The 11,297-nt window shown below is 45.7% G+C and overlaps 1 protein-coding gene across 2 annotated transcripts in view; it reads right to left on the minus strand.

Moving 5' to 3' along the window:
* Positions 1-10,086, minus strand: part of RILPL2 (Rab interacting lysosomal protein like 2) — a 37,044-nt gene extending 26,958 nt beyond the window's left edge. The window contains exons 1-2 of one of the 2 annotated variants that reach the window (XM_081284974.1): positions 9,450-10,086; positions 1,379-1,530 (exon numbers count right to left, since the gene is read on the minus strand). In XM_081284974.1, the coding sequence (XP_081141100.1) occupies positions 1,379-1,530; positions 9,450-9,776 (479 nt within the window). In that variant the 5' untranslated portion in view covers positions 9,777-10,086. The remainder of the gene's footprint in view (positions 1-1,378; positions 1,531-9,449) is intronic. The other variant, XM_081284975.1, reaches the window with a different exon arrangement.
* Positions 10,087-11,297: the final 1,211 nt, after the last annotated feature.

Here is an 11,297-nt window from a genome sequence, read left to right on the forward strand (position 1 = left end):
CTACCCAGCACACACAGAAACACATAAATAATAATATCACAAGGGCTGTGTGTGGGTGTCGTACTAGGGACGGGACCCTGGGTGCTCTGCAGCTGAGCTTCACCCCCATCCCTTTTTATTTTATTTCAAGTTGGTCTCACTAAGTTGCCAGGCTGGCCTTGCCCCTGTGATCCTCCTGCTTCAGCCTCCATGGTAGCTGGGATTACAGACATGCACCAGCACACCCAGCTTTTTATTTTTGTTTTTGAGCGGGGCATGTCCTTAATTCCAAGTGTTCTGGGTCCAAAGGTAGCACGCACAGGTTGTGGTGTCAGAGCATCGGAGGCCACATCCCACTGTGACTACCCCTGGCTGCAGGACTTGAGGCAGATACCAACGACGCTGAACCTGCGCTCGCCAGGGCAGTACCACTGAAGTGCAGACCTCTGTGGCAATGGCCTCCTCCCACTGTCCTGGGGCCACTCTCCACAGTACTGCTGTAATGTTCTTCTAAACTTCAATTCAAACTTGAAGAAAAGGTATAAGATGAGGACAAGGACTTACCACAGGCCTTTCACCCAGATTTCCAACAGTCCCTCGTCCTTCTGAACCATCCAGAGTTAAACTGGAGACATCCCTTTACTCCTCAATACCAGGGTATATTTCCAAAGAATATGGAAATTCTCTTATATAACCAAGTGACTCAGTTGTCAAAATCACCACATTGATCTTTCAAACTAGTAAATCAGAACTTGTCATTCCTTTGATCGAAACTTTCTCATTATACTGACAAAACTCAACTCCTCCCTTCGGCTGATGAGCTCCCAGGCCTCCTTCCTACCATCCTCCCAGTGCATTCTGGGCTCTGCCACGTAGGCCCCGTTAAATTTCCAAGCTGGTTCCTACCTCAGGGATTTTGCACTTCCTGCTCCTATTTGCCCTGCCTGATATTTACATGGCTGACTCTGGTCACTCACCTGAGAGTGGCCTCTCTGACTATCCAACTGAAGAAAGAGCCCCCCACTCCCATTTTACTGCCTGTGATAACTTGCTTCACATTCTTTTGTGTGTGTGTGTGTGTGTGTGTGTGTGTGTGTGTACGTTACCAGGGATCATTCTGGGACCAAACAGTATAACAGACAAGTGCTCCATCCCTGAGCCCCAGCCCCAGTCCTGGGTTTCCTGGTTTCCTGACTGATGACCTGTCCCCTCTACTAGATTAGCAAGGACTTTCACTTTCTCCTTCCCCAGTTTGTTCACTGCTGAACCCCCAGAACAGGCCCTGCACATAGTAGGTCTTCATTAGATTGGCTGAGTGAACATGGAACAATTCTGTGGCCAGCAAGGACCCCAGACGGGCCTGGCTGGGCAGGGGCAGACTGCATGGCAGCAAGCCCACCTCTTGTAGCCCTGCAGCTCTTCCTGCACCACTATCAGCTGGGACTTGAGCTTGTTGCGCTCCTGTAGCACGTCCCGCAGCTCCTGCAGGGTGAAACGGGGCCGGTTGGGATCCGTCAAGTCAACCACCATTTTGTCCGGTCCCAGGTTCACCTGTAAGAAAGGATGCTACTTTAATGGTCTTCCTTATGGCCATGGATGCTCCTCTTGGGAAGGCAGGCTCTGTCCTGTAGCTCCCAGGAGCCCCAAGAGCTGAGATGGCGCCTGTTGGCAGATGGGAAAGAAGCCAAAATTCTAAGTCCTGCTCTCCAAGAAAAGATCCAGGATTCCTGGAAGGGCTGACTCCAGGACTGGAACAGACAAAATACAAACTGAGTGAGGAATATTTCCTTATGTAAGGGATGCAGACGGATCAGAGTGACCCAGTTTGGCGAGGCATGGTGGTGCACATTTAAGTCATCCCTGTTGCTCAGGAGGATCGAAAGTTCAAGGCCAGCCCCAGCGACTCTGTCTTAATAGGCACTCATATTTAAAATACCAGAATTGGGGCTGGAGTTGTGGCTCAGTGGTAGAATGCTTGCCTAGCACATGTGAGACCTTGGGTTCGATTCTCAGCATCACATATAAATAAATGAATAAGGGGCTGGGGATGTGGCTCAAGCGGTAGCGTGCTCGCCTGGCGTGCGTGCGGCCCGGGTTCGATCCTCAGCACCACATACCAACAAAGATGTTGTGTCCGCCGATAAAATTAAAAAAATAAATAAATAAATATTAAAATTCTCTCTCTCTTCTCTCTCTCTCCCTCTCTCACTCTCTCTAAAAATAAATAAATAAATAAATAAATAAATAAATAAATAAATAAATGAATGAATAAAACAAAAGTCCATCAACACCTAAAAAATATTGTTAAAAAATAAAATAAAATACCAGAATTGGAGCTGGGGGTGTAGCTCAGCCATAAAGTGGGTATTTAGCATGGGCAAAGCTTTGGGTTCAATCCTCAGCACCAAATAAGTAAACAAATAAAATTCAAAAATAAGCCAGGCATAGTGGGTGGTGCATTCCTTTAATTCCAGCTACCTGGGAGGCTAAGGCAGGAGGATTGCAAGTTGAAGGCCAGACTGAGCAACTGAGCAAAACCATATTTCAACAAAAGAAATAAAAAGGGCTGTTGGGGCTGGGGATGTGGCTCAAGCGGTAGCGCGCTTGCCTGGCATGCGTGCGGCCTGGGTTCGATTCTCAGCACCACATACAAACAAAGATGTTGTGTCCGCTGAGAACTAAAAAATAAATATTAAAAATTATCTCTCTCTCTTTCTCTCTTTCCCTCTCTCACTCTCTCTTTAAAAAATAAAAATAAAAATAAAAAGGGCTGTTGGGTGTCATGTGGTGCGTGCCTATTATCTCAGTGACTCAGGAGACTGAACCAGGAGGATAGCAAGTTTGAGGTCAGCCTCTGCAACTTAGCCAGATCCTGTCTCAAGGTAAAAGCAAAAGGGCTGGGGATGGAGCTCAGTGGTACAGTGCCCAGGGTTCAACCCCCACCACTACCAAATAAATATATAAATGAATGAATAATAAAAAGGACCGACCGGGGAGGCAGCTCAGGGGTAAAGCACCCATTGGTTCCATTGTTAGTTCTAAAAAGTTAAAAATTAACAATTAAGAAATTAAAATTGACTCGTTAATAAAGTAGCTAAAGGGAAAAAGGGAAACCTGTATTTTACAGCAGAATGACAGTGACTTAAAGTAGAAGGTATCACAGTGGGAACATCTTCCTGCCACCACTGTGGTAAGAGCTGGTTCAGGCGAGGCTGACACTTCAGCAGATTCCCTGCCAAGTGCTCATCCCAGGAAACATCAGAACCAGTCCAGATGGAGGCACGTTCTGCACTGTCTTCAGAAATGTCAAGCTCAGGGCAGAGGCTGGGGCTCAGTGGCAGAGTGCTTGCCTGGCCTGTGTGAGGCACTGGGTTCAATCCTCAGCACCACATAAAAATAAATAAAATAAAGGTATTCTGTCTATCTACAACTACAAAAAAAAAAAAAAAAAGAAAGAAAGAAAGAGAAAAGAAAAGAAACAAAGAAAGAAAAAGTCAAGGTCAGGAACTCTAAGGAAGGCTGAAGAGCTACTCAGAGCTAAGGCTGTGGGGCCCTGGGCCAGATTGTGCTTTTTCTTTCTCTCTTTCTTGCAGTGCTGGGGGTTGAACTCAGGGTCTGACACATGCCAGGCAAACACTCTACCACAGAGTCACACACCCACCTCCTGGACAGGATCCTGCATCAGAAAAAGAGGGGCTGGGGCTGGGGCTCAGTGGTAGAGCAGTTGCCTAGCATGTGTGAGACACTGGGTTTGACTCTCAGCACCACATATAAATAAATAAAGATCCAACAACAACTAATAAAGTATTTTTTTAAAATGCTATCAAGAACATTATGCTGCTGCTTACAAGGACACGACATAAGCTCAGCATTCTACCACCTTTTTTCTCGGCACATGACCATTTCCATTGTCAAGTAACAATATGTCTTAGGAGATACACAATGAAGTACTTAGGGATAAAGGATCATAATTTCCTCAACTAATTCACAAATAGCTAAGCAAAAAAATAAAAATTATTCACACATACAACACACCTGAAGATAATACCTGAATTCAGACCAAAGATACAAGTGTTCATTATACTTCTCTGGAAACTCTTCCTTAGGTTTAAAATATTTTCATACTAAAGTTGAAATAAGTGCAGGTGATCGGCATGTACCTGTAGTTTCAGTTGCTCTGGAGGCTGAAGCCAGAGGATCACTTGAGCCCAGGATTTGAAGACCAACCTGGGTGTGGGGTGTGGTGGCTCATGCCTTTATTCCTAGGGACTTGGGAGGCTGAGGCAGGAGGATTGTAAATTTGAGGCCAACCTCAGAAACCTTAGGGAGACCTTCAGCAACTTAGTAAGACGCTGTTTCAAAATAACAATAAAATAAAAAAGGGCTAGGGATCAGCTCAGTAGTAGTGTGCTCACCGTGCATAACTGAGGCTCTGCATTCAATCCCCAGTGCCACAAAAGAAAAAAAAAAAGCCTTATTTTATTTTTATTACAGTACTGGGATTGAACCCAGGGCCTCAGACACGATAGCCACTGAGCCATATCCCCAGCCCTTTTTTATTTGAGACAGGTTCTCACTAAATTGCCCAGGCTAGCCTTAAACTTGCAATCATCCTGATTCAGCTTCCTGAGTACCTGGAATTACAAGCATGTATCACTGCACCTGGCAGAAATGTCTGTCGATAGCAGACTGGTTAAAATGGAGATTAACATTTTGTGATCCATTTTGGCAGCTTGATAAAGACCATGTGGATCCTATGTTTGATCCTCCAGAACAATGTTTTAATATCGATAAAAATGGCAGAATGGCGGGTAAACCAGATGGGGTGGCTCACTCCTGTAATCTGAGTGAGAAGAATCACAAATTCAAGCCAGCCTGGCAATTTAGCAATTCCCTGTCTCAAAACAAAATAAAAAGTGCTGAGGGTGTGGGTCAGGGGTAGAGTGCCCCTGGATTCGATCCCCAGTAGCAGGGAGGAAGATGTCATAAGGACATCAACTAAAATGACATACAGCTATCAAAATATTGCAAGGCAAGGTGGGTACAATGGCTCATGCCTATAATCCTAGCAGCTCAGGAGGCTGAGGCAGGAGGATCCCAAGTTCAAGGCCAGCCTCAGCAACTTAGCAAGACTCTAAGCAAATTAGTGAGACCCCTGTCTCAAAATAACAAAAAGGGGCTGGGGATGTGGCTCGGTGTTTAAGTGCCCTTGATTCAACTCCTCATATTCAACCCCTCAGTTATTCCCCCCACTAAAATAAATAAATAAATAAATAAATAAATTATATAAACTTTATGATTGATAAAGCTCCTTCTTCACTAAATAACATGATCTAGTCACAGGTTTAAGAAAATATTGAGGGGGCTGGGGATGTGGCTCAAGCGGTAGCGCGCTCACCTGGCATGCATGCGGCCCGGGTTCGATCCTCAGCACCACATACCAACAAAGATGTTGTGTCCGCCGAGAACTAAGAAATAAATATTAAAAATTCTCTCTCTCCTCTCTCACTCTCTCTTTAAAAAAAATATATTGAGCAAAAAGTTCTAAGATACATACTATAATGTGATAGGAAAACACATGTGCATTCTACTGGTGATGTTCCTAAGTATTGATCATTTACTGGGTAACACTCCTAATTGAGGAAGATGATACATGTTTTCTCTGGAGGTTGGTGAAATGAAAATAATTTTTTGTTCCCAGGCAAGTTCATATTCTTTTTGAAGCAGAGCATAGTCCCTTCGGTGACTCCCGAACACCAAGTCTAGAACTCTCAGAGGGACAATTGATAACACTGTACAATGGAATTTTTCAAAAGCCATTAAAAAAACAAAGAAGCTCTTTACATTTTCTGATTTAGTACAACTTTCAAGTTGTGTTAAGTGAAAATGAGCAAGAGGCCGAACAGTGTGTAGATTACAATAACATTTGCGTTTAAAAAAAAAAAAGAAAAAGAAAAATACAGTCATATTTGCTTTTGTTTGCATAAGTCTCTGGAAGGCTTGTGGCAGTGTCACAGGCCTGTAATCCCAGTGACTTGGAAGTCTGAAGAAGGCGGATCACAGGATAGAGGCCAACCTTGGCAATCTAGTGAGATCCCATCTCAAAAATAAAAAGGACTGGGGATATAGCTCAGCAAAACGAAAGAACCCCTGGGTTCAATTCCCAGTACAAAAAAAAAAAAAGTATCTTTGGATACCCCAAAATTGATCATTTATCTGCAGGAGAGGAACTGAATGGGTGAGGAAGAGTGGCTTTTCAAGGCTACCACCTTTTGAGTTCATTTTTTAATTTATTGTGCTGGGGATGGAACCCAGGGCCTCCCATGCTCCAGGCAAGTGCTCTACAGCTGAACCACAACCCACCCCACACTCTTCTTGTTCTTTGGTACTGAGAATTTAACATAGGGGTACTTTACCACTGAGCTACATTCCCACTGCTTTTTATTTTTTATTGAGAAAGGTCTGGCTCAACTGCCCACGCTTTGTTGCCTCTAATTTTAAATCCTCCTGCCTCAGAATTCCTGTGTAGCTGGCTCCCTACCCCTGTTTTTTCTCCCCCCCACCCCAGTACTGGGGATTGAACCCAGGCTATCCCCATTCTTAACATGGAGGTTTGGAGTTTGGCCAGGTGCTCACACTTATAATCCCAGGGCCTCCAGAGACTGAGGCAGGATGGTCTGAAGTTCCAGGCTCATCAATTTAGTGAGACACTGTCTCAAAAAGTAAAATCGGCTGGGATGTAGCTAATGGTTAAGAATCCTTGGGGGATTAAGAATCCTTGGGGGGTTAAGAATCCTTGTGGCTCAGTGGTAGAGCACTTTCCTCACACATGTGAGGCCCTGGGTTCGATTCTCAGCACCACATATAAACAGATAAAATGAAGGTATTGTGTCCATCTACAACTAAAAATATTTTTTTTTTAAATGGGTTGGGGATATCGCTTAGTTGGTAGAGCATTTGCCTTTCATGTACTAGGCCCTGGGTTCAATTCCCAGCACCAAAAAAAAAAAAAAAAAAAAAAAAAAATCCTTGGGTTCTATCCCCAGTATAAAAAAAAAAGAAAGAAAAAATAAAGACTGTGTGTGTACTGGGGAAAAAAAAGAAAAAAAAATGTGCCTTCTCATCTGCTGCCTGATGACGCTTTTGCACTCTGTCCCAAGTGAAAAGTCACCCAGGCCCCTGCAGACCACAGGTTCCGAGCCAAGACTTCCTCCATATCCTGTGTGTGGAGATCAATTGCCACCAGCAGCGAATGAGGGTCCTGGGTAGGTCACTGAACTTCTCTTGACTCTCCACAGACAGACAATTGCACAAGACCCTGAGTCATCTCACACAATAGTCACTAAGTAGAACCTCAACTACAATTCCATGGTCACTGTGACTTAGGAATAAGTGAAATAAAACAGGGAGGGGCTGGGGCTGCGTCTGTAGTTCAGTGGTAGTGTAGGTCCTTAGCAAGTGGGAAGCCCTGGATAATTTATATATATATATGTGTGTGTGTGTGTATGTGTGTGTGTGGAGACTGAGGGCTGGGGGTATGAAATATATATATATATATATATATATATATATATATATATATGCTATTATATATAAACTATTATAGATAGATAGATAGACATAATACCTTTATTTTATTTATTTATCTGCACGTGGTGCTGAGGATTGAACCCAGTGCCTCACACATGCTGGGCAAGCACTCTACCACAGAGCCACAACTCTGACCCAATTTTTAACTATAAAAGTAGAATAGGAGATCAGGCACAGTGGTATATGCCTGTCATCCAGAGGCTAGGGAGGCCGAGGCAGGAGGATGGCAAGTTCAAAACCAGTCTCAGCTATTTAGCAAAGCCCTAAGCAACTTAGTGAAACCCTGACTCAAAGGGCTGGGGATGTGGCTCAGTGGTTAAGCACCCCTGGGTTCCATCCCTGGTACCAAATAAATATATAAATAAAAAATAAAAATAGAACAGGAAAGAAAGATGCCTGTGCACCATGTAGAGTAAGGGCATGTTTGGGTTCATTGTTTCTTGAAATTTTTGCTTCATCGATACTGGAGATTGAGGGCTGGGGGTGTCATCAGCAGTGGATTCCTGCACCTTACCCAGCATGCTGCAGGCTCTAAGTTCCATCCCCAGCATGGGGGAAGAAACAAGAAAGGACAATGATGTAAAAACGGCATTTGGTAAAACTAAAGTATAACACAGTAATATTCATTCATCTTGACTTTAGATTGGTGATTTTTAACCTATGTATACACCTGTATAACCATATCCCATAAAGACAGGAAACGTGGGTAAAGCATTTGCCTTGCATGTGTGAGGCATTGGGTCCAATTCTCAGCACTGCACAGAAACAAATAAAAATAAAGGTCCATCAACAACTAAAAATAAAAAATAAAAGACAGGAAATGTGTAGTTATCAGTTTCCTTTTCTGCCCACCTTCCCTCATTCTGCCTCCTATAACTAAAGGTTCTTATGCTGGTTCTTGAATTTTATACAAATCTACATAGGTTCTTTTTTTTATATTTATTTTTAGTTTTAGGTGGACACAATATCTTCACTTTATTTTTACGTGGTGCTGAGAATTGAACCCAGTGCCTCATGCATGCTAGGCAAGCACGCTACCACTTGAGCCACATCCCCAGCCCTACAGTAGGTTCTTTTTTGCACAAAATTGCTATCTTTCTTTTTTGGTTGTAAATGGACACAATACCTTTATTTTATTTATTTATTTGTTAGTGGTGCTGAGGATCGAACCTAGCGCCACACACAGCTAAGCAAGTGCTCTACCACTGAGCCACAACCCCAGCCTCCTAGTTCCTTTTTCTCAAAGTGACATCTGGGAGTTTCATCTAAACTGTTGTATCACTACTCAGTTCTCTTTCATTGTTGTGTAGTATTCCACTGTAGGACCACAACACAATGTAAACAACCTATTCTGTTGCAATAGAGTTCTTTCCATTTTGACACAATCACTAATACTAAAGCTGCTCTGAATCTTCTTGTGTTTGTGGTTTGTTGTCATATGCACTAATTTCTATTTAGTTCAAATGTATCTCTTACTCAAGTCCAGTCTCTCAAAGTGTGGTGCATCAGCGTTACAGGAAAACTGGTTAGAAATGCAGATTCTCAGGTCCCATTTCGGACCTGCTGAGTTAGGGACTCTGGGGCTGGGATCTGGTCATCTGTTTTAAGGGCAACTCAGTGTGCGAGACTGGCATGTACCCTAAAGCTTCAGGCAAGCGCTCTACCACGGAACCACTTTCCCAGCCACATATGCTAAGCTTTTAGCTGGTCAGAAATGATGGAGGCTGACTTAGAACACACCCCACAGCCTGGCACCAAGTAAGTACTCAATGAATGTCAACTGTCCAATCTGAGGATTGGAAATTCGAAGAGAACAGTTTTAAGTGGCTCCTCCAACAGAGGCCAAAGGCCTCCCTCGGGTGGGCGCCTCCCCCACTCACCTCCCCTTGGGCCGGCGGGCCCCGTCTCCGCAGCCCCTCCACCTCCTGCCTGAGGTTGTCCCTCTCCATCCTCAGCTCCTCCGCGGCCAGGCTGCCCTTATCCACCAGCGCCTCCAGCATCTCTAGCACGCGGACAATCTTGAACTGCAGCTGGGTCACCCGAGGGTCGCTGCCCAAGGCCATCAGCTCGCGGCCCACCACGTAGGAGATGTCGTACACGTCCTCGGTGGTCAGCTGGAAGGGGCTCTTGCCCAGGGCGCCCTCGGGCCCGGCTTCATCCATCTCTCCGTCCCCTTCCTCCTCCTCTCGCACCGGGGGCTCCTCCATGACCACGAGTTCCCCGAGGCCACCACCGGAGTCGCTTGCTCGGAGTTTCCAAGGTTCAACTTCCTCCAGGCACCGAAAACTTTCCGCCGGGCGGAGACCCCGCCTGCCCAATCAGCACGGCCGAGGGGTGGACCCGGGGAGAGCGCGGGGACTGTCCGGCGCGGACGCGGGTGCCCGGTGCTGGAGCGCGGCTGCAGGAGGTGGCCTGGGGCCGAAGAGGACAGCGATAAGGGAAGGCGGTGGGCGAGAGGAACCGGGAGGCCGAAGTGGCGGCGACCTCGGCGGGCCCGGAGCGCTGCGGGGCCGGGGGGCGTGGCCGCGGGCCGCCGTTTCCAGGGAGACGGGGGCGGGGCGCGGGCGCTCACTCTTTCCACCCGAGAACTCAGTCTTTCCAGCCCCGTGACCTGCGTGGTGCGTGGGAAGCCGGGTCACATCGGAGGGTACTCACCCGAAACCTGTAGCAGAACGGAACACAACCGCGCCCCGGGTCTCCAGGCTGGCGTTCTGCACAGCCCCCAGGCCAGTTGTCGCCAAGACCTCGGGGTGTCTGGACTTTGCTCTGATCTAGAACAAAATGCCTGCCCTGCTCACTTTGCAGATCCCTTGGCTCCTCCGCTTTACCAGCGTCGCAACCCTGGCCAGTTACTTAGACCTCTGAAACTCGACTTCTGTCTCTGCACAATGGGGGCAATAATAGGACCTAGTGGTAGGGCAGCTGTGAGGAATATGAGGTGATGCGTGGAAGAAAGCAAGCAGTTAAAAAATGCTCACCGGGGCTGGGGATGTGGCTCAAGCGGTAGCGCGCTCGCCTGGCATGCGTGCAGCCTGGGTTTGATACTCAGCACCACATACAAAGATGTTGTGTCCCCCGAGAACTAAAAAATAAATATTAAAAATTCTCTCTCTCTCTCTCTCTCTCTCTCTCTCCTCTCTCACTCTCTCTTTAAAAAAAAAATGCTCACCATCTCTAGCAGTCAGAGAAATGCAAATCAAAACCACCCTAAGATACCATCTCACTCCAGTAAGATTGGCAGCCATTATGAAGTCAAACAACAACAAGTGCTGGCGAGGATGTGGGGAAAAGGGTACACTTGTTCATTGTTGGTGGGACTGCAAATTGGTGCAGCCAATTTGGAAAGCAGTATGGAGATTTCTTGGAAAGCTGGGAATGGAACCACCATTTGACCCAGCTATTCCCCTTCTCAGTCTATTCCCTAAAGACCTAAAAAGAGCATGCTACAGGGACACTGCTACATTGACGTTCATAGCAGCACAATTCACAATAGCAAGACTGTGGAACCAACCTAGATGCCCTTCAATAGATGAATGGATAAAAAAAAAAGTGGCATTTATACACAATGGAGTATTACTCTGCATTAAAAAAATGACAAAATCATAGAATTTGGAGGGAAATGGATGGCATTAGAGCAGATTATGCTAAGTGAAGTTAGCCAATCCCTAAAAAACAAATGCCAAATGAAATGTCTTCTTTGATATAAGGGGAGTAACTAAGGACAGAGT

This window comes from Spermophilus citellus (assembly GCF_964194105.1).
Source record: "Spermophilus citellus genome assembly, chromosome: 3".
Lineage (NCBI taxonomy): Eukaryota > Metazoa > Chordata > Mammalia > Rodentia > Sciuridae > Spermophilus > Spermophilus citellus.